Source organism: Chaetodon auriga, chromosome 22, assembly GCF_051107435.1.
Source record: "Chaetodon auriga isolate fChaAug3 chromosome 22, fChaAug3.hap1, whole genome shotgun sequence".
Lineage (NCBI taxonomy): Eukaryota > Metazoa > Chordata > Actinopteri > Chaetodontiformes > Chaetodontidae > Chaetodon > Chaetodon auriga.
This window is the reverse complement of record NC_135095.1, coordinates 11775001-11797653: the sequence shown is the minus strand read 5'-3', so window position 1 is coordinate 11797653 and position 22653 is coordinate 11775001. Positions and strand designations below refer to the sequence as shown.

General features: G+C 44.5%; 3 protein-coding genes across 3 annotated transcripts in view; all 3 read right to left on the bottom strand.

Moving 5' to 3' along the window:
• Positions 1–241: 241 nt before the first annotated feature.
• On the bottom strand, positions 242–6732 carry cax1 (cation/H+ exchanger protein 1). The gene is made up of 21 exons (XM_076722654.1): positions 6657–6732; positions 5570–5746; positions 5364–5402; positions 5248–5333; positions 4830–4938; positions 4608–4724; positions 4456–4517; positions 4177–4357; positions 3895–4088; positions 3245–3344; positions 2932–3073; positions 2657–2840; positions 2423–2522; positions 2209–2327; positions 1941–1978; positions 1728–1855; positions 1185–1318; positions 874–968; positions 629–707; positions 437–545; positions 242–315 (listed from the first exon to the last, which is right to left on the bottom strand). Exons 1-21 carry the CDS (start codon positions 6730–6732, stop codon positions 242–244), a joined length of 2343 nt encoding a protein of 780 aa, XP_076578769.1.
• Positions 6733–7860: 1128 nt separating this feature from the next.
• smo (smoothened, frizzled class receptor) lies at positions 7861–17181 on the bottom strand. Its single transcript, XM_076721677.1, has 12 exons — positions 16290–17181; positions 15174–15373; positions 14864–15073; positions 14609–14781; positions 13782–14001; positions 13562–13685; positions 13317–13409; positions 12701–12809; positions 12150–12335; positions 11494–11642; positions 10598–10732; positions 7861–10474 (listed from the first exon to the last, which is right to left on the bottom strand). The coding sequence occupies exons 1-12, from the start codon at positions 16549–16551 to the stop codon at positions 9852–9854; spliced, it is 2484 nt and encodes an 827-aa protein (XP_076577792.1). The 5' UTR covers positions 16552–17181; the 3' UTR covers positions 7861–9851.
• A 2210-nt stretch (positions 17182–19391) lies between these two features.
• Positions 19392–22653, bottom strand: part of tspan33a (tetraspanin 33a) — a 5506-nt gene continuing 2244 nt past the window's right edge. The window contains exons 3-8 of the mRNA XM_076722401.1: positions 22452–22579; positions 22185–22259; positions 21676–21771; positions 21390–21518; positions 21135–21296; positions 19392–21031 (exon numbers count right to left, since the gene is read on the bottom strand). Of these exons, the coding sequence (XP_076578516.1) occupies positions 20930–21031; positions 21135–21296; positions 21390–21518; positions 21676–21771; positions 22185–22259; positions 22452–22579 (692 nt within the window). The 3' untranslated portion in view covers positions 19392–20929. The remainder of the gene's footprint in view (positions 21032–21134; positions 21297–21389; positions 21519–21675; positions 21772–22184; positions 22260–22451; positions 22580–22653) is intronic.

The following is a 22653-nucleotide window of genomic DNA, read 5'->3' as shown; positions in this document are numbered from 1 at the left end:
GCAAAAGCAAAACATCAAAGTCACAGATTTTTATGAACTGGACAAATGTCTGTCGTGTACTGACAAAAGCAGACAGCTACGCACTTATAGCTCCACAGTGAAATTTCAAAAACCCAATTCTTTTTCCATCTTTTGTGCCAGTGTACACACCACACACCACAACCTGAAGATAAAGGACTAGTGTATTTTTTTTATAGTGGCTTAAAATTTTGGAGCTCTAGAAAATTTCTTGGCGAGCACATCAACACGAGCGTGGAGAGGGAGCAAAGAAGTAAAGGGCCAAGAGGATGAGGTAGACCACCACAAGAGCAGTGCCTAAAAACAAAGCAGGTGATCATGATGCATGTTAATTCAAGCTTTTTAGATAATCTATCAAATAGTCTCTGTTGGCCTCTGTTTATTCCTGATGTGGGGAAATCTGTGCATCATGACTTACCCTGAAAGTAGTCGCATTTCCCATCCATGAAGATGTAGTTGACCAGAATGACACTGAAGATGCTGGCCCAGAGATGAATGTCACTGAACACAAGCACAAATCCAACATCCTGGAGAAAAAAAAAAGGATCAAGCAAAGTCACGATTGAAAATACGGCACTGTGTAAAGAAATGACACGAAGTAGGCACTTACATAGAAGGCATTGAAGAGTATGAGCAGTGGAATCTGTATCATGCAGACCTGCACAGCAATGCAACTGCCCACTTCAAGACTGTGGACACAAATGTATGACAGTTAAATGTGTATAACCGAAGTACAACCTATGGAAAAAAATGTTCACATAATGTTCATCTCAACAGTTTTGTTCTTTGTGCGTTAAATATTAACATTCAGGCGGTCACTAAACACTAAACTACGACAGCACAGCGTCCTCGTACCTCAGGCTGATGTTGTTCTGCAGTGCAAACTGGATCCCATTGACGATCTCAGGGAGCTCTGGCACCATGGCCAGCACTGTGACGCCGATGAAGTACTGCATCCAGTACAAAGAGACACAATGAGGCAGACAGTTCTCTCTTTCTATCTAAACATATCAGGTATTCATTAAAAATGTATTTCAGGTTGTGATTTTAAACTTGAACTGAAGGGTTGCTGTGCACTAATATGGTCTTACCAACCAAGGACCAATGAGCTTTTGAATCTAAGAGCCATTTTCCCTTCCTCTTTATAAAGTAAGCACTTTGCATACCTGGGAGATGGAGGAATGGGTCAGCATGGGCTCAATGTTCTCCGTGCTGAGGTCAGCGCAGCACGCCATCAACACTGTGGCAACAATCAGCACTGCAAGAGCCCTCCAGCGGGACCAGTGGCATACATGATGACCTGCTTGTAGCATAGACACAATCAGCTTACAGACATTCAACATTTTCGACTTACCTCACAGAGGAGAAGCTTTTTTCTGCTTCCACATGCATCAAAGTAAATTTAGGTTCTTCACCCGCACGTGTTTAAGAGCTTTGGCATGCACAGGTACAGCTTCAACCTCACTGCAAGGGAAATGCTTTGCTTACATGCACAAACAGGTTAATATACTGTAGAGGGCAGCAGGCAGTTAGTGCATTGCAATTTCATGCCGCTTCACCCAAAAGATTCCATGCACACACACCTGTTGTAACCACCTGGCTGGTGGCAACATTGCTGGAATTAATACACGAGTTGGCTGCAAGGAGATGCCCAGTGGTGACCTCACCAGAGGGGTTGGAGGTGCTGGTGCCCTCTTGTGCATACTGACCGTGTGCATGGCCTGTGTGGCCATCGCTGATATGGATATCATAGATGTGGGAGTGGGTCTTCAGTGTGAAGATGAGGCCGATCAGGTACGCAGCAGGCAGCAGCACAGAAATTGTGTACACCAGGGGCCTGGAAAAAACAATTTAATCATTATTTGAAACACCATTGAGGTGATTACTCTGAAAACCTGCTGCAAAATAGCACCTGGACTTACTCGATTTGGGACAGAATGAAATGTGGGTCAGTTTGACTCTGTTAAAAAAAAAAAAAACAAGGAATGAAAGAATGAATCAATTTTTACGCTAACAATATCTGAAACACAAACATCAAGGCAATGAAGCACTGCAGACATGAGTCACACTGCTGCTCTGCTTGTCATCTCCAAGCGCAGGTACGACTGGCAAAACTGGAATGAAAACGTGTTCTCAAAAATGCCAAAAGCACAAAGTCACTCTGTATGAAGGTGAAGTGAAGCAGCCCACCGTGTCGTAGTGACAGTCCTTGCAGATGAAGGGCACACTGGCATTCCCTGGAACATTGGTGCAGCTTTCACACACCAGATTACCGAAGGTCTTGGAGAAGAGCGTGGGGGCAAACACACCTGAGGCCGGCGTTACAACAAGAGGGTCAAATTAAAGAGCTTCATGAATCTGCTGGTGGAGGACATATTGTTTAAAAATGAGTCGCCGTACATACCTCCTATGGATATGAAGAGTAAAGCTGAACTCACTCCAGCTGAACGACTGTTGAATCGCTGCTCCCTGTGTTTTATGCCCCCAATGATCATACAGATACCCTGTGCAGTTAATTAACACACAACAGAAACACAGCAAGGGGTTAGTGCGTGCAAACTTCACAGACAGAATCAGAATGCTGCATGTTCTCTGACATGCACACACGCATGCTCATTCGTCCTTGTCAGGCACTCACAGGTATGAACAGTATACAGCCAAGCAAGGTCCCGGTGAGGGCTGCTTTAACGATCTCTTCATAACATTTGGTTGCAGCACGGTGTCCCTGCAGCAGCGCTGTGATGTAGAACGTCATCTCTGTGATGGAGCCAAAGGTGGCGTTCACCACCGCTCCCACTGCAAAGTTACTCTGTGCAGAAATGCTGTGGGAATGCACACGGTTATCAACAAAACAACCATTTGATATAGCGTGCATCAGAATTCATGAGGGATTTGTGCGCCAGCCAGCATTACCTGGCTATACCCATCCCAATATAATATGAGAGAGGGATAATGGAAGTGATGGCTGTGGCAAACTTGGTCTCAGCACTGAAGTATTTGTCTTCATGGTCAGTGTAGCCAATAATCAGGGTGATTATTACCAGGGGAAGCAGGTCTGCAGGGAATCAACTTAAGGAGAGCTAATGGACAGACTGTCAGTTGCAGTACACAATGGTACTATCTTGTGGATGGAAAATATATATTTGGTGAGAAGGACTGAGAGATCTCAGCTCCAGAAATGACATCGATTCCCACATAGTTAAATCCCACAACCAAAAAAGGATACTGAGAGCAAAAATGTTGATTCCCTGGACCGTGTATTTGTAGTAATACAAATTGAAAGCTTGATAACAGCACAAGAGGACTCTGGTCTGACACACAGGTGCCTGCAGGACAGAGCCAGATACAAATGAACTTATCAGACATAAACAATCAATTAACACAAGTTTTAAAAGGCCGCTTCACACAAAATAGAAGAAATAATACCTGTAGCTGCATCCAGCCATGCAAACAGTTCTGCTATGTCTAAGTTTTGAGATTCACCTGTGTTATTTCGAAAAACCTGGTTACACTGAATCCACCAGTGTTCATATTCCCAACGAAAAGTGTCGAAGGCTTAGCAAATGAAACAAAGACTATGTACAGCACATGTCACACATCATTTGGAGTTAAGTGACAACCAAGTTCTTTGTGATTTGGTTGAACTGACCCTTTAGAGAGAAAAATCCATGGAAGATGCACTTGTCAGATTTGTCATTTACGCACTGCAACAGCTAGTGGAGCACATCACTTGCATCATAGCATAGCTAATAAGGAGGCTGATAAAAGCCTGATGGTATCAAAACACATGACCAGTACAACCAGTACAGAAAAGGAAGGAAATTTCTGCTTCTTCCTTGCCTTGACATCTTTCTCTTGATGAACCACTGACACTACCTTTTCCAGTTTGTGAATCTGAATGTCCTCTGGTGCCATGAGGAGGGTGGTGGTCAGTGTGCGAGCATTCATCTTGGCTACAGGTATAGTGAAGACCAGCAGCCAGGAGAGCAAACAGGCCAGGGAGTGGACCACAACCAGGAGAGGGTAACACAGGAACAACCAAACATAAGTACTGACGCGACACTGCAGAGAAAAACAAGGAATACTTCAAATCATATGAATATTAGTCAACTTCCATTGCACCAAGTGATTCAGATCATTCTGACTTTCTTACCCAGTGATTTGAAGTTTTTTTAGCGGGTGGTTCTGGGACAGGGATCTCAACAGGGATTGGGGAAGACACCAGAAGGGGAGCAGAGTCCTTGTCCCTGACAACATCCTTATTGTCTTCACTGTCCCTCTCTTCAGGAATGACCTCAATGGTTGGAGGCCTCAGCATGGATCTCTTAACTACACCTGTCTGAAGATAAGGGGAGAACTACTTGTTGGTATCATGATGCAGCTACTTAAATACTGGAATCCAAAGACACAAAATGTTAATGCTCTATATCATATTACCTTTTCTAATGACTTCCCAAACGGCCAAATAAAGTACCACGCCATCTTTAAACAAAGCTTGCCTTAAAAAAAAAACCAAAAAACACCATGTTTAAGATTTCAGGGGGCGCTATGATGCTCTGAGTGATGCAGCTGTTTAATCGGATACATACCATAAGGAGCAAGGAGGATCGTTAGAAACATTACAGGACAAAGGAGGAAGTAGATTAAAGATATCCACCATCCAAATAAAAACACATAAATGATGTTGCCAACGGTGACCACTGAGCCTGAAAGAGAGGAGAAATGATAAATGCAAGAAACCCACGGTTATCTGCATGAGTATGTAGGTCCTGTTAAACAGAATTAAAGTGCAAAGAGTGAAAGAAAAAGACCTTCTCGAGGCTTCACTATGCTAAGATCAGAGTAGAGCTCTTTGATGATGTCTGATCGGTCTTCAATGGGCCTCTCCGTGACATTGCCCTTCCACTTCCTGAAGCCAAACTGAAAAAAAGGTGAGATTTCCCTTTAAAAACACGTCACACAAGCATACGGTGCAACATAGAACTGACACAGTATCTGAATCAAAGCTTGCTAGCATGAAAAGAGTCTTGTCTTGTTCATCTCCACAGTTAAGCAGGTTCCCCCTGCACTACCCCTGTACCCCCAGTAGGGGGATTTAATCAAAGTAATACTAACACTTCCTTTCCATATCTGCATTTTAAATCTTTACTGATTAAAAAAACGTGGATACTGATGATGTGCAGGTAGTATTGGGCATCAAAGCGTCGCCTTGACCCCATCATGACCCACCTTGTAGTTGTTGGCCTCCCTGTGTGCCTCCACCTCATTCTCAGCTCTGATTGTGGTCTTTGTGGTGCCTTCATGCCAACCCTCCTCTCCAAACCGTGACGGAGTAGACCGGACACCTCGCGACGAGGACGACCGTGCTGAAGTGCTGTGTCCTCCTGTGCAGATCACAACTGTGAGAAAACATTTTCACACGGCGATGGGAGGGTCCCACAGGATCAGCCCCAGAAAGAGCAGTGATACATTCAGTCTCCACAGATTCATACAGAAACTTCACTACGCTTGTTTTAATAACATTTGTGGTGTCGACTAATGTCTCATTCACCTCTGTGGACGGTGAGGAAACATTTCGGTGTATAGTGGCAGAAGTTGTGAGCAGAAGAATCTGGGGAGGGCGTCTCTGCCGAGCCTAGCTCCGGATGCTGGGGGCCGACGCTGAGCCAATCCCTTTGGGACTGTCGTGGTAGAAACCGGTGATGCTGTTCGGGATCTATGTAGTTCTCTGGATAAAAGAAGTATCACAGAGAACAGATTTTTTATAAAGGAACTGACATGATCTGCCAGTTGGCAAAGAATGATGCTGGGGAGGGTCTCTTCCCATCAGAGCTATCAAGACTGACCATCATCCAAGGCCAGTGTCCTCTTGGTGGGCCATGGAAATGTGTGTGACTAATAAAAACCTCCTGAGAGTCACACAGGGTGTCCCCTCTCCAGACATACTGTCAGCTGCCCAGCCTGATGCATTATCAATGCATTGCAACACAGAGAGATAAGAAAACTTATGCGACTGTGCTATGCTTTGAAATTAACCACTGGAGCATGATGGTTACGCTGTATATAGTGCATCTGCCTGTTCATGGGACTGCCACCCCCATGTGTCATAAGAGTTTTAAAGTAAAATGTAACGATTTAAAGGTGCAATGGACAGATTTTGGTAGGCCTTGGCTGAAGAATGGAGGTCAGGAACAGTCAATGATTGCTCATTTAGAGGTCTTAAACTTTCTTTCCAATGAGACAAAGCAACAAACTAACATGTTGTGAGCAAAGTAGATTAACCACGTCAACGTTAACATTACATGAGGCGACCACCATTAAAAGTACAGGAAAAGACCCCCATGCTACAACCCTCAAATCTACTTTTACCTACTTTCATTGTTCTAGAAATAAGGGGGCTTCTCTGACACTTGGCAGTCAAGCAGAAAGTCTTAACAGGCGCTTAATTTACTTAATTTAGCGTTTAGCTCAGACTGGAGGAGAAGTTTGGCCGCAGGTGTCTTTGATGAACGCGCTCGAGACGAGGTCAAGTGTAAAAGCAGCAAAAAAAAAAAAAAAAAAAGAACGTTAAGAGTTTTTAAACTAGCTGTGAAGCGACAAACGCTGAACGCAGGTGAAACACAGCAGCTCCGTCTCACCTGAGGTATCATTCGCGGATCTTCTTCGCAGGTTCTCCGCATCAGCCGCCGTCTCCGAGGACTTCTTGTGGGACATTTTGTCTGTTTATTCCCCGAATGTGGCTCCTGTTTCATCTGTGCGTGGCCGGCTCAGCGCCTCTTTTTGAAGTCTACCGTGCAGTGACTGCCTGCTCACCACGGCTGTGTGACTCCATGCAGGGTCCGAGAGGGGAGGGGAGGGGGTTGGAGGAGCCGGGAGGACTGCGGGCTCCTGGTTTAACCCTAAATACTTGCTCCGTGTGTCATCCTGTATAGACCAACGGACATTTTAGCCGAAAAAACACTGGGTTAAACTTTCCAGAAGCCCTTCTGCGGCCTTTATCTCGCGATATCTCTGGTCTAATAAAACCTGTATGATTATCACGAAGGCTTGAGGTCGTCTGTCAACTGGCGGTGGGATAGCGAAGGTTAATGTCTCTCATAGACGTTAAATTTCCTCAGAAATTGTTCACATGGCTAACAGTACCCAACTTTTTCTCTGTGCTCGCTCCCGTCAGGTGCGTGCGGCGGTCACTTTCAGCGCGTGCACACCGGAAGAAAAGTTCACGAATCTGAAAAAAAAAATCTCAAAATGTAAACTAGATTTGTTTAGTTGGTATTTTATATATTTACTTTTCAACATGGGATCACAAAAACAGTTATTTTTCTCTTTTTGAAGCCCAGAAAAAAAAAAAAAAATCTCACTCGTTTATCGTTTGCGCAGGTGGGATTTAAAAATGTCCGAAGTCAGCGCCCCCCAGTGGTAGAATCAATAAAGACAGTGTAACTACGGTTAGCAGTTTTGGGCCAAATTTGCGTCTCTTGTGTTTATATCAGGAAACATCAGGAAAAAATGTACATTGTTCATCATACAGAACATTTTTCAATTCAGACATTAAAAGAGTTTTCAGGGATTACAGGAATAAGAGCTGCATTAATCAATTAATTGATAAGTTGTCAACCATTAATTGAGTTGCTAACTAATGAGAAACAATTGACAAACTGATAGTGAAAATAATGGATAGCAGAGGAACAAGCTGTGGCTTTCATGCAACTGTGCCACGAAACAAATAATCACACAGAAAAGTGTTGGGTTACTTTTATTTACATATAAAAACAAAAAAGTACAGCTGCACAGTCAAAGTGACAGTAATCATCTTTTTTTTTTTTTTTTTTTTTAACTTACACAGGTGGGAAACTAAAAGAAAGCAACACAAAAACTGCTGGTAGGCCTAAATCTTTTAGACAGCTTACTAAAACAGAGTTTATGACTTTTCAAGGCATAAAAAGTAACATTTCCAAAGTAATCTTCATTTAACTTCTTAATAATCTTTGACCATAAACTTTTTGGGTGGACTTCTGTACTTTCTATTGCCAGACTGGCTGTACTGAGTTCATAGCAGTGTGGTAACTACTAATAACATAAATAATTCTCTATCATACACGTCTCACATGAATAACTAGACACTTACATTAGACAAACTAATATGCGTCGGCTAAGAAGCGGTGGATCACAGTCTATTTCAGCATCATTTATCCATATCGTGTAGCGCGACAACGCTGGGTGACATTTTGGTTACAGCACAAGTACAGTGACAACTTTTTATAGCACAGTTGACTCTTCCCTTTTTATTTGTCATATCAGCAGAGTAATCAAGTGATTTGATATATAAATCTGTACAAATAATACCCTTACTGGCAAATCTATGAACAACCTATATACAGTACACACATTTAAAGAGAGAGATAGACGCATTTAGGAAAACGACTTAAAAGCAGAAGAGAAAGCACAAGAGGAAACACATAGGAAGCCCAGTTTGGATGAAATATGTACACCAGATAAACAAAAGTAGAAATACTGCAGTAAAAAAAATACCTTAAAAAATAAGTGTATGAGGAGAAAATGTTCTGAAACGTACAAGGCGAACTCACTGAGAAAAAGGGGGCGTTTCATTCATTTCAGGACTTTTCTCCAAGCAAACAATAAGCTTAGAGTTGATTCACTGCACCCAATCATTAGCGTGTACGTAGCTCAGCACCTTTTTGTATAGTAGCTGATTAAGGAGTAACTTAACGACCCCTGGAAGTCTTGCGTTTGCTGACCCCTAGTGGCTGAACTGTCATCCTGCTGCAGTGATGCACACAGTCTGGTGACATCACTGTTGGGTGAGGTTACAGGTGCACAAAAAAGGCAGTAAAACGCTGCTTTTCAGCCTGCTGTTCACTTACTCTCCAACAAAATCACTCTATTATTTTGCAGATGCTGATACAATGAAGAGAAGTGAGGACAAGATAATAATTTGGGTTATTTTGCTTAAATCTGGAGTCGGTGACCCCAGCGTGAAGGTGTGACCAATTTGTTCGACTTAAAACACCTGGTGTGGACAAAATGAGCTGCATCGTACAAATTTAACCATTTCTTTTAACACTTCCTGTTTCACAAATTCTTGAGGAAACCTCTCATAGTTACTAAACAATCATTTATGTGATATTAGTATTCATAGTGCAAGGTTAGTACCTCAAATTAACTACATAAACACAAGTAATTAATGGCTAAATAGAAGTGAGAAAAGAGGAATTGAGTCTTTAAAATGTCACACAGAGTAAGACCAGGGTTAAATAGCATTTGCCTGTAGCATTTTTCTACCTGCATGGTCTTCTGTATGAGTCAGGTTTTACTGGGACAGTTCAAATAAGTAATATGACCCATGAAGTAAATCAAATATTGAGAATACAACTGACTTCCAACACAACCAAAAGCTGATGTGCTAATTAGCGACTGATCCATGACACCTTGACTGATAGTGCCATGTCTGGGGGAGGGGGGTCAGAATGAATGAATGAATGTTTCAAGCCATATAAAGTTTAGCTGCCTCATTTGTCTTGTCATCATGGAGTTGCCTTTGAAAATTTATTGGACACAAATAAAGTATAAAAAAATATCTTTTCATTAACTTATTCACAACATATGTTTTCACTTTATCCCTTTGCTTTTTCTAACTAAAAAAAATATCAAAAGAAAAAGAAAGTAGAAAAAAAAAAACTGACCAGCTTAGTTCCACCTTGACCTCCGGGTGTTGGGAATTAGGTGCACTTTAGTAAGAATTATGAAAGTATCCAGCACTTTTTGCAGCTTACTGTCTGTGTACCACAAAACGATATGTTGGAGCTTTGCTCTCAGAAGTCAGAGTCAGCATCCATGAGCTCCGCCTCCATTAAATTCGTCCGGGAGTGAACGGGTCCGTAGCCGGCCCTTCGGCCTGCCGGTACCCGAGCCACGTGGGCCAACCTCTCTGACAGCCCCTCTGTGAGATCCATCTCCCCGGGGTAGCGGGACGATCCACTGGGCTGCCAGGTGGAGGCTGAGGGGACGCAACGCGGACTGAGACCCAGATCCTCTGGGCGGTCGCTGAGGGTCAGAGGGTCAGAGAGCAGGTTGCGGCCATAGCTGTTCCACCTGCTCTGGTATTGCGGGTAGGCACACCTCTCATCACAGGACAGGGGGTGGGAGGGTTGGAAATCTGGGTAGGACCCTGGCAGGACTTCCTCCTCCATCTTCTGCTGCTGCCTCTGCTGTTCCCGCAGATTCGCGACCAGGCTGGGGTGGCATGGCAGTTTGGGCAGGCGAGGCACTGAGCTGCGACCGAACTCGCGCTGGCGATAAGCCTGCGGGTCCGCCACCTCCTCTGCTGGACGCACCTCCTTCTTCCTCTTCTTCTTCTTCTTTTTCCTCTTTATCATCTCTGGTGAAATCTCGGCCTCCACCATCCACAGCCTGTTACGCTCCTCTGGAGGTGGCACTGAGAAAGAAAAAGGGAATAAGTTGTCGACCGACTGATAAAGAAAAGGAGAAAAGAGGAAGAAGGAGGAGTGAAGGAGCAGGAGAGCTGAAGTACATAGAGCTTTAGGCATTAATGTCTCACCTGGAGTACCAGTAGGAGTGACAGAGATGTCCTGAGGCAGGATGGCACCTCGCCTGGCCACCATCTTCGTCACATGCTGCGCCCAAGCCGATGACATATCATTAGATGGCTCGTTTAGGTCAAAATTGATTCCAGCTATGAATAAGAAAAGACAAACCACAAACTCTCAGTTTAGGGACAACTAAGGGCTGCTTTAAATCCAACACACTCTTAATGGCTCCTCTGCGGTGCCGCTGCAGCTCTGAAGTGCTCCAAGCTAAACAAGCATGGCAGCCGCAGCAGCCTCACAGCTTACACGAGCAGGAACGTGTCATTCAGTTCTTAGCTTCAGACATAACAGTTGTCCCCGACCGTGTAGCCTCCATGCCACAAAAAAGCAAATGGAAAATTTTTTTCAGGCCAAATTTGAAAGAGAAATAACACACAGTGGTTCACAAAAGGAGTGCGTCATTACATCAGCACACACGGCGCCATTTTTCAACATTACGCCACCGAACACAACAAAGCTTACAGGGTTGGTTCACCCAAATTACAAAAATCCTACTTTATCACTGACCTCTTGTGCATGGCTAACACTGCTAAAGACAAGATAAATAAGAAAATGTCTTTTGTATGCTACCATGAGATATGAGCTCCTCAATAAAAAAAACCCCAAACAAGACAACCTGCAGTTTCAGTTATTTGCCACAAGGTGGAGGCAAACATCACCACACATGGCTTCCACTGTTTCATACTTCTGGAAAATCTAGCAAACATTCATGCAGATTTAAGTCAATATTACACTAATCAGTTTATATTTCTGTCCTCTGTAACTCTAATTCATCCTAAAGATCCGTTTAGGTTTCCCCAGAATGATCTGTGTGCATTATTTTTACTGACTGCACTGAAATCCTCACCCACTGGTCCATCATGGGACACGGTGTGCATGCTGAAGGACATTTCCTTCTCTGGGTCCTTGTGAAGCTCCTTCCTCATGGCGAACGCCTTGGCAATCATCTTGCTCTTCTTGATCCTCTTGGGTTCGTTGTCACTGCGGCCGATAATCCTGACACAGGAGAACAAGGCAGGTTGAAAGAGAGGGAGGCAGCAGGGAATAACGACACCTGGTAGAAAGAAAGGTGTTATATCCCAAAAGAAGACCAATCAGGTGGTCAGATCACATGTTTAATGCCAGCGTCAGCCACGCGACCTCTGGCACGACGTTTATTTCCTGCATGTTTGTCATTTCACTTCACTCTGGATGAGACAATCTTAAGCACGAACTGAAAACAATTATTCCAAGAATTACTGGTTTTCATCAAAGCTGGAGGGAAACAAATTCCTGCGAGTAAAATCCAAGTCACAGTGAGCCCTTGTGAGCGCCGTTACAAAACCAGGGATTAACAAACCCAAATGCAAACACTGGAGACGCACTGCAAGATTTATGACCACCCTTAAGCCTCCACAGTTTCCAATTTATCAAGTGAAAATGTCAAGTTTAAAAATGTTTGGCAGGGAGTCTTCTCCCACACTCGTCATATCTTTAAAACACAGCCTCCACGCTGCTGCTTACTTGCACCAGGTCCGTTTCCAGATCAGGATGGTGGCCTTGGTCCAGACCCAGGTACTCATAGCGATTCCAGTCCCAAACATGGAGAACAGGTTGATTTTCTCCACCATCAGGCTGGGCCGGTTCTTAATGGTGCATTCTGGGATCGGCTTGTTGGTCTGAGAGGCGATGGTCACGTTGGCTTCGCACCTGTCGAACACGTCACAGAGATGATCGGTGACCACATGTGCCTCCCACGCCTTCTAGACGTGTGACTGAGGTACATTCAAAGGCTGGATCTGGTAAATAAGCAAGTCTTTTACATGTTAGGGCAGGAGGGAGCGGTTTACATATTTGAGGCTAAATTAATTCCGATCCAGCCAGTGTCAACACTGTGGGGAAATAGGGCTGCATTCAGCGGCGGTTTGGTGTCTCAGCGGCATCAGATTGCGGATTTCTGTGTGGAGGGTTTGGCTGTGGAGTAGCTCTGATGCAGGCAGGTGTAAACCTTTGCACCCGTGCTGTGTAGTAAATTAGAAAAAGTAACTGAGTGAAGAAAGTCAGTAAAAACTTACAGCACATATTCTCTGAAGCTCCTCTCCCATTCAGCCTGGTTGAAGAAGTCGTAGAAGTGGCAGCCGAAGGTGATGAACACAAAGCCAAAAGCGAGGAATCCAAATATGCCTGACGAGGAGAAACCGAGCGACACAGTCAGGCGCGAGACAGCAGACACTTCACTGCCAACAGCATCGCACAGAGAGGAAGACGTACCTCTGAGGATTATGTGGTAAAATCATAGTAAAAGGACAGGAGGTGTTCTTATTTTTCCCGCTTATGAAGAATTTTACTGCACAACAGCGGCTAACATAGACAAGATCAGCAACCTGTAATTCGTTATCAATGTTGCTGGCAGCGAAGGCTCATAGATATACACAGAAAACAGTCATGTGACAGGGGCATAAATATCAAGGAAGGACGTGTTATGACTGATAAAACCCAAGACATCCAGACTAATACAATGCATTCCCACGGGTCGTGTGGACGCTTGGCGTGAACGTAGCAGAAGTTATGTGCTTTAGAAATGCAAAGGTATCAGTGCGCATGTAGCCACAGGCTCTTTAAGCTGGACCAGGTCATAAGCCTCACACTGTCTGTCAGGTCACCAGCGTGGCAGCAGGTGAGAGACCTTACCGAGCCTCAGCATCGTCTCGTTGATTTTACTGGCTGCTTTCTCACTCAGAAGTCCTGGGTGGTTACTCTTGATGGAAAACAAAGTCATGACACCTAAAAAAAGAGAAACGCGCCCGATCAGTCTGTGCCTGCGAGACCGGCTGCAGGGATGAAGCACTTCTCGAGTATCACTGAGCTTTATAGATTTGGATAGCAGAGATAAAACTGCTTTCTGGAAATGTGTCAGCGCAATTCAAGCCACTCACCCCGAATGAGGAAGTAGCCTCCGACAACTAGCACGACTCCAATGGGAGCCAGCACAAACCCGGCACGGTATCTGTAGTTTTTGTAGCCCACAAAACAGATCCCACTCACAGAGTCTCCATCCACCTGCAGAGCACCACACAACAGAGGTACAGCGAGTGAGAAAAAGGGGTCAAACTGATAAAAAGCTCAATGTTTGTCAGTCAGAACGTCCGATTGTACCTCAGCGATAGCCAGGATGGCCACGGTGAGCACGAAGGGGATGGACCAGGTGACCATGTGGAAGTAGGAGGTTCTGCCAGACAGCGGCTGGTGGGTGGTGCCCAGGGCTTTGAAGGACGTGTGCCAGGCATAGGTCAGCATGACGAACCAAATCACACCCGACATGAGGGAGTAGTACACGATGATGAAGATGGTGACACACGACAGCGTCTCTGAAGATCTGCGGAGACAAACGCAACAGTCATGTGATTTTGGCGTGTGGTAGATGTTCTATTTTGAGATATGACTCCGATCACACTGAATCAGAGTTAGATGTGAAAATATTCTGGCTCTACACGATGTTTCCCACGGCTGCTCCTCTGATGTACGCCCTGTTCTGATATTTTCACATGGAACTCAGTGAATTAAGGGTTTATTTAACCAAACCAGAGTTGGTGGTGATTGCTGGAAGAGTGGAAAGACGAACCAAGAAGATTTTGGTGAGTTTTTTACGGTGATAAAATTACTGTTTTTGCAAATGGAGTCTGGTGGCCTTGGCGAGAGCGATGTGACGGCTGTTTCTGGTCAAACAAAAAGGATTTTACTCTTTAACAAAAAGGTCTATCACTGCAGGGATCTTTTCCATAATGTTGTCAGACACTTAAAATAACAATCTGAGCTTGTCAGTGGCAAAAACAAACACTTTTAGTGGACGTATGTCGACCAAAAACTGTCCCCATTAGTCACTCAGATGCAAAATCACAGGAAAATCAGGTCCATACACACACCTTATATTCCGGAACATTGAAATCCGCACCAAACCCTGATCTCATGACTGATTCACTTACGAGGGCTCTCCAAGTCGCATGGTGTTGTCGCTCTTGCACACAATCTCGTCGCGCGCTCCGTCCAGGAACTGGGCCAGCCAGCCAATACTGCCCACAAAGAAACAGGCGTTGATGTAGAAGAGAATGACGGCCGGGTAGCGGTTTGAGTTCTTCCAATCGGCAAGAAATGTGGCCTGCAAGAGGAGAAATCATGAGTCAGAAGAGGGTTGGAAAGAGAAGCATCTATAGAATATGTTGGTTTCTCTTTATGTATACCAGAGTGAAGAAGGTGCAGAGGAGGGTGATGGTGCCGAAGTAAGCGATGTAGGCGTGCATGTCGTTGTGCTCCTCCTCGGTGAACAGAGGGTTGTCGCACTGGATGCCGCAGCCCTCCACGTCTTTGTACCAGCTGGACTGAATGTCTGTCTTCACCAGGGGAGCTTCACACTGTCCGGACGTGTTGAACTTCAGCTTCTGCACCTCATTCTGCACACGCAAGAGGAAAGGTGAGCTTCTAATTCAACTTGTGAAGCTGCGGCCAAATGTTTGGTGTTTGATGCATTGACACACACTAGCGTAAGCTTACCGAACAGCCCACGGGGAACTGGTCACATTTGAGGAAGTTAGGCCAGCCCCTCTCCTGGTCCACGATGCTGCACGGCCGGCGCGTCGCCAAACACAGGCTCTGGCTGGGCAGCTCAACCCGACCGTTCTCACATTTGGGCATGTAGACGGCGCAGAGCAAAGGCTGGATGACTGACCAACAGCGGGGAGCGTTCCGCAAACCTGGGACACAAGAAGCAGTCTGAAACCATCCTGAGGCATCCAAGTTAGACGTGAGAGAACAGGACTGATGGTGACCGTCATTATCATCATGTGCTGCTGTTCTTTGTCATATATGGTTGTAAACTGAACATTTAACAGGTTTCAACTCTGCTATTGCTATTTAACCTCTGGCATAATAAAGAATGCCTTGCCTTGCCTTGCCGCCCCCCCCACAATCTGCTGCAAGTGTCCCAGCAGCCACAATAACCCATATCCAACAACACACACGAGGCTCCTTAGCACAACATGTCATCACATATGGGTTATTGGGAGCCCTGACACCTGTGAGGCAGCGACCTGGGTCCGACAGGTCATTAGTGGGCTTTTCTGAAAGTGACAGCCCCCTTGCAGAACATCGACAAACCTCTTTAGAGTGAGACCTTCCTATTGTTTGCGGGCTAACACCTATGAGCGACTCCCTTTGTTACCTTTAATGGCTTTTAACCCTTCATTTCCTGCAGAGGCCCCTGAGCATTGGAGACCTCTCACTGTGGCACCAATTAACATTATTATCACGGGAAAAGAATATTTATTTATTTATTTATTTTAAAAAGCTGCATCTTTTAACAAATCGATCCCACTACATATTGATTCATTATTGATCTCCTACAAAATAAAAGCCTGAAAGCGAATTCTCAGTGCTAAAGGGGTTTACAGTGAAATTATATTTCTTAATTATCACTTTCAAAATTAGGAGAGCATATTAACATTCATAATAACCCTATTGGCATTTACAGCACTCTGTTTTAGACCTCCTGACCACTGGGATTGATCATATATTTACTGTTACAGCAGCTTTCTGGTTGGATTATAAAACGATCACCACTCTAAAGGCTCTAACATCTCTTAGTTGTTACCTGGACCCATTAAAACTCACCAGACCACATGGTCAGCTTCTCATAAGCCTCCTCTTGGGTGCTGGAGTCCTCGGCCAGGATCAGAGAAGTGTGCGTGTACGGCAAAGGCGATCCCAGACATGTGTTGTATTTAAGGGCCTCGCAGGTTGTGGTTTTCTTGCAGTTGTCCTCAAATATCGTCCCGTTCGGAGACAAGACCGCCCCGGAGCCCGCAAGCCAGGCAGCCCAGACGCAAAGCATCCCGTAAAATCCAACAATGGGGCTCCGACCCTGGGAAGACATCTTGGGAGAGAGGCTCAACTGTGCAAAACTGAGATTACTCTGGATTCCGGCGCTTCAGTTGTCCCTTTTCCCATCAAACCCGAGGATGAAGTTTTCTTCGTCAGATTTCGAGGAAGTTTCCAAACTCGGCATGGTGAGGAAAATCTGCGGGGCGCTTCACACTTTTCTCGCAGTCCTCCCAAACTTTTTTATCCTGCACTTCTCGTCCGATCCTTGCTGGATCCTCCTGAATTCCTTCATTATCCAAATTCCAAAAGCTCCCCCTCTCAAAAAAATCTGCGCTCAGCTGTGTAGAAAAGGCACCGTCGACTTAAAACCATATAAAGAGTTCATTTGAAGCGTTCAGGAGGAAAAAAGACATCAGGCCGAGAAAGTTGTAGATTCGCCCTCCCCCCACTTCCAAAAAAACTTGCCATGAAAAAGTCTGGATCTCTGTAATAGGATCTCTGGCTCAGATGCACCACCCCCTTTTTTCCACAGCCCCCCCCCTCCCCTTTTTATGCTGGCAGAAAAATAAGATGATCAATCGGCCTCATCGATCCCGACGTGTCCGGAGAAGTGTTCCTTCTCCCGGTGAAGTGTCGGACCGGAGCTTTCTGAGGCTCCTGTGCGCCCGAGCTGCAGCTCAGTGTCCGGGTTGTTTTTTGTCTCTGGTATGCACATGGTGGGGGAGAGCCAGAGCAACAAAACCTCCCCTCCCATCCCCCTCTGCAAGTGGAAGAATGTGCCTTATGGCAGACCTTCTCAAAGTTTCTCATCTCAAGGACCCCCAGAAAAACACAGACCCCCGTCACATCCCTGCATCTTACACCTGGAGGATCTTGGACAACATGTCATAAGCTGAGATGTTTCTCAGTTTAATGAAGCCCCTCAAAGACCCCAGGTGGTCCTCAGAATTCTGACCTCCCAAAACAACACACAGGACCTTTATTACTATAATAATATTAACAGAAATCTATTTAAAATGTCATTTCAGTGGGATGTTGCTCATGCTGCAGTAAGAGATTTTAATCATCTTAGAATAAGATAAAGCTTCACATACAACAGCTGCACAAGAGACATATACAGTGTAATGTGTATGTAAAAATGCAGTACATGGTGTACTTTACAACCTCAGACTATATACATGAACTGTACAACTATCTGTACCAAAGAAATCCAGAGATCTTGTACTGTTACTCCCGCAGCCATGACATGTGTATTCTTACAACAAATACACCCAAAAGTTAATTTATTTATTGTTGAATTCCTTCAAAATAAAAGCCCACAGGTGAATTCTATGTGGATTTACAGTGAAATTCTAGTTATTCGTTCTTATATAGTTCTTTCCATATCAGGAAGTCGCTTGATAATCATAATAACTTATTATGTAATTACCATGTTCTGTTTTGGGCTTCTGAGCTCCTGTTACACCTGAGATTTGTCACATCTCTTCTATCTCTACTGGATTATAAAATGATTATCACTCTATGGGCTCTACCATGAGATGGATCATCGTTTAGACTTTACTTGGACTCATTAAAGTCCATTATGTGGGAAGTATATATATATATATAACAAAATACACATTTGTTAATAATAATAATACAATTTTATTGTGAAGGAACACCAGGATATAGTCAAACAACATAGACTCTGTACATGTGGTCTAATCTGCACCAGACTAGAATGAATCTGCTATTAAATCAGACGTGTGTAACAAGATTTGTTTCCGTTCATAAAAGCCTTGTTTTACTGTATGTTGGTGCGGAGCCTTGAGATCATGACAGTCCGAATGCCTCAGCCTTTATTCACAGTCGTAGAAGATTTACATGCATACTACATGTTTATGTGGCATGGCAGCAGTGTACATGTGAGTGTATGTGAGGGAGGGAGGGAGGGAGAGGAGGGACACAGTTAATAACTCAAAACTACATTAAATCAGTTTCCTCTGGGAGTTCCATAATGGACTGGGCTTCCTCTCACGCTGGCTGCAGGAATCTTACAGAAATATGCTGTGCAGAAAATATTAGCACACATGAAAGACAAAACTCACATCGTTTTATGCTGATTTGATAAAGTTTATTCAAATGTTGTTCTCATGTGTGGCAGGATGCCGCACATGAGAACATTCAAACTGGTTAACTGGTTACGTTCTCGGCCGCGGTGCTGTTGTTATCGCATTAATTGGACAGTGCACTTGTGGTATTTGCATGGCTGCAGATGCTTTGTTTCTCCCCTGGTGTTCTGAGAGTAAATCTGGGTTAACTCTGCTCCCTCCTCTCTTTCTGTGAGTGTGTGTGTGTCTGGGCCTCCTTGAAATCCACAGCAACATGGCCGCCCAAGTGAGTCAGAGGCAACAACCAGGGACCACACACAGAGCCCCAGAGATCAGACCAACACACACTCACTCTCACTCACACACCAAAACACAGTCACTATCATGACAGACTGCTGCAAAGCCATAAGCTGCTGTTAGAGCCGTCACTTTTTCATTACGCTCAGCTGCTTTTACTAAATTATAACACGTCACACCTCTGCCATCCCAGATGTTTTCTCACCCCTTCCTTCGTGCCATCAGGTTGGTGACACAGTAGATTTTTGTTACGTGCTTAAGGGAAAATCCCAGTGAGGGGAGTTACTCCAGCTTTACACTAACACAGAAATGTCATGTTTAGATTGTGGACTTGCGTCAAAGGCTGCAGGACCGTGTCTGCTCCCAAAGATTACAGGCATCAGGTTTCAGGCTGGGGATGTCTCTCAGCTTTTCATTTGCCAGGCAGAGAAACGGGGTGGAGATGAGAGGTCGTGTTGGTTTATGCTTCTTCACAGTTGCATTAGACCTTTTGCCACAAGGCGAAGAATGAAAACGTGTCCGGTAAAATGACATGTCTTCAAGCGAAAGAACATGGAAGACCTGCCTCAGAGTTATCGCATGAAATTTACAGCTTGGAGAGGATTCTCACAGACAGAGAAAGCATTTCCGACCACGCTGAACCAAAATCCTAACAAAAAACGTTACTTTCCTTTGCTGTCAGAGATTTAATTGGTCCTGTAAGACAACCAGTAGAGAGGGTGAGATTAATTTCATGTTTTAGTTCACTGTAAATCACATTTTTTCCTTTGGTTGAGAACCTCAACCACTGTCTGCTCACTGACTGGTCACAAAATACAAACTTGGCCCACAAACAAAACAACACAGCAGCACCTCAGGCATTCACACAGTCTTTTTTAGTGGCAAATTGGGAATTCCCCTCTCCTTTTGCATTTCAGTTAAACATCATTACAAGTAAAAAAAAAAAAAAAAAGAGGTGAGACTCCAATGCGACATATGTGCAGAATATGTGCACAGAGACTGTGTGGTTTGGCAAACATTGACATGTACACAAAACCCAGCGGCTCTGCGGCCATGCAGGCAGTCGGCTATAAAGGGAGGAGGAAATGACATCATGAGCAGTGTGAGGTCTCAGGAGGACAAGCAGGCCGCCCAACATGGCCACATTAGGATGGAGAGTCAGGGTGCAAAACATTACCTTTACAGTTAATTATCACGTGACACTTTAAAATCATGATGTAAACAAGGCTGTTATACTATTTTTTTTGTCACAGAGCTACATGGCATTTCTAAGGCGTAGAGGTAAACACATAGGCTTGTATACAAAACTACACACCCACTGGCGTAATGTGCATTCATGCTTCATCTTCAGGAATGTATTAAGTAGGCTGACTTTTCTGTTTGACGGCACACTAACTACAAACTGAAAACAGGCATATTTTATGGTACAAACTGCTAAAACGTGTCAAATGTAATAAATGTCAGATGCTAGCAGTCATAAGTGACATTACTGAGCATGCAACATTTGTTTATTTTTAAAAAGATGTACAAAAAAACCCACACGTGTTCAAAAATGCAATTCCCTTTCAACATGTGTAACATCATGAACACAGCTGGCAGAAAAAAATCTGTAGATATGCAGTAACCCTCGCTACTGTTTGGCATCTTTGACAAAAAAATGACTTGCAGATTATACTGACTGCAGTTCTTAAGTAAAAGTCAATGATCCCGTCAGTGTGACCGGAAGTGACAAAATACCCTCTCCTGTCTCTGCTTTGGGTGTTCCTAACTTCTGTAAAAGTTTGGTAAGTTGAGGCACGGTCGTGTCCAGTAGGTGGCGACAGAATCCTGTTTCTCCTTCTGTTTCTTCTTTTTGAGTGTCCTGACTTCCACCTCCATGCCAAGTGCTTGGAAGCACATTAAAGGTTTGTCCACGAGCTCCCTGAACAGGAGTCTTGAGTTTTTAAGTCCAAGAGTAATATTCAGTCGAACTGACAAAGGCGCCTGCTGGTGCCACCATGTTTGTGGTGTCATTCATCAGGATCTGGTTGGATCCGGCCTGGGTCAGCTCCAGGGGTCGAAGCGGTGCTTGAGGTTGTAGTTCTGGAGCTCGATCTGGTCTTTGATCTGGTTGATCAAAATCTGAGACAAGAGGATGCCAACCAGCTGCAGGAGACAAAACAAAGGGCTCACCAGCTGGCTACAGCAGTCTCCACTCATAAAAGAGGCTTGAGTACAATGTGTGTGTGGGTGTGTGTGTGTATCCTACCTGTGGTATGGCCAGTCCCAGGGCGATGCCTCCCAGCAGGAACAGGTTACTGTGGATCCAGTTCACTAGTTTGTCTATGCAGCCATTGGTGTGGATGAAGTTTCCAGCTTCAATGTACTCTAATTCCTGCATGCCCTGTCCACACATGGTGTTGATGACCATCTGCTCAAGCACACAGACAGTTAAAAGACAAATAAATGATTATCAGACACCAAACAACACAAAAAGCAGAGTCTTGAGGTGAAGGACAGTGACCTTGTCTTCGACCATGATGCAACAGGAGAAGGGGACGGAGCAGCGTTCCCTGCTGGGGTTTTCCTTGTTGCAGTTGAAGTACATGTTCTGGGACCAGTCTGTGTACGTCACACCACCGCAGCAGCCAAACTGAGGACACATACAACAGAAGATATTAGCGATCTTTGTATGTAGCTACAGAAACTTTGGTAATGCTACGACTGCCCTGCAATTTACCAAACAAAATGAGGGTGACTCACAGTGCAGTGTGCATGGCATGAAGTCTGTATTTGGACTAAACCCTTACCTCTTTCTGACCAAAGTCAATGAGGTTTTGCAGATCAATATCGTCTCTGTAGTGGACGATAGCGTTATTGATGATCTCAGTCACTTTATTCCGAGCCTTGGCAAAGGACAGAAAAAGACAAAAAATATGTCATGATTACACACGTTATATGTTGGTTTTCACATCAGTGGAATTACTAAGAAAGATGCATCAAACAATTTATGTTAAGTAAGTTTTGGAAACTAGTAGCAGTTTTGTGACAAGCAGGATAATCCCAAGAGACTCTTTCTACTGCCTTGTCTCTAATTATCAAACAAAATCACATCTAAAAATCTGCTCTGAGTAAATTAAAAGTGTGCAGCAGTTGCAGACAAAGCCCAGGAGAGGGCAGTGTTACACATAAAGCAAAGTTGGGCCCAGGAAAGAGTCTATAAACAAGGTGCATTGGTTGTGAAAAACACGTTCTTTTTTCCCCCCAAATACATTTATTCTCACGTTATTCTGATCAATCCTCCCTGTTGTTTCATTACCTTATCAGCGAAGATGAAGCCCAGGATCCCAGCAACCAGCTGGAGCAGGAAGATCACTGTCAGACAGATACAGAACTGTGAGGAGGAAGAGGAAGAGGAGGAGAGAGAATGATGGTTACAGCAGTGTAAATATTGATCTGCTTTGGGTTAATTCTTTGGAGGACAGATTCCACAAGATCCTGCGTCTCAGCTGTTACTTGTTAACTTGGAGAAAATGTGCAGTTCTCCAAAAATCATCTGTACAGAACACAGTAAATCCAGGCTTACTGTCTGCAGGAGGCAGATGTTTTCTCTCAGGGAGCCCACACAGCCACAGAAGGTGATGATGAACATGAGGACCCCCACCACCATCAGCATTACAGCGGGGTCCACCGACAGACACGCCAGAGCTGCCTCTGACAAGAAGACGAAAAGAGGGGTTCAAAGGCCGATGTGAACAGATGAACTTTTCCTCTCAAACAGAGACAGG

Bases quoted from the DNA above. Each gene is read 5' to 3' on its own strand.
- cax1 (XM_076722654.1), bottom strand. From the start codon at position 6,732: ATGTCCCACAAGAAGTCCTCGGAGACGGCGGCTGATGCGGAGAACCTG. The intron at 5,334-5,363 runs GTGTCCGGTCTA...CACGGTTTGGAG, and splicing joins ACGGTCGTCCTCGTCGCGAG to AGGAGGGTTGGCATGAAGGC. The intron at 2,841-2,931 runs GTAATGCTGGCT...GCATTCCCACAG, and splicing joins ATTGGGATGGGTATAGCCAG to CATTTCTGCACAGAGTAACT.
- smo (XM_076721677.1), bottom strand. From the start codon at position 16,551: ATGTCTTCCCAGGGTCGGAGCCCCATTGTTGGATTTTACGGGATGCTT. The intron at 15,374-16,289 runs GTGAGTTTTAAT...CTTGTGTCCCAG, and splicing joins GAAGCTGACCATGTGGTCTG to GTTTGCGGAACGCTCCCCGC. The intron at 14,782-14,863 runs GTATACATAAAG...CTCCTCTTGCAG, and splicing joins TCTGCACCTTCTTCACTCTG to GCCACATTTCTTGCCGATTG.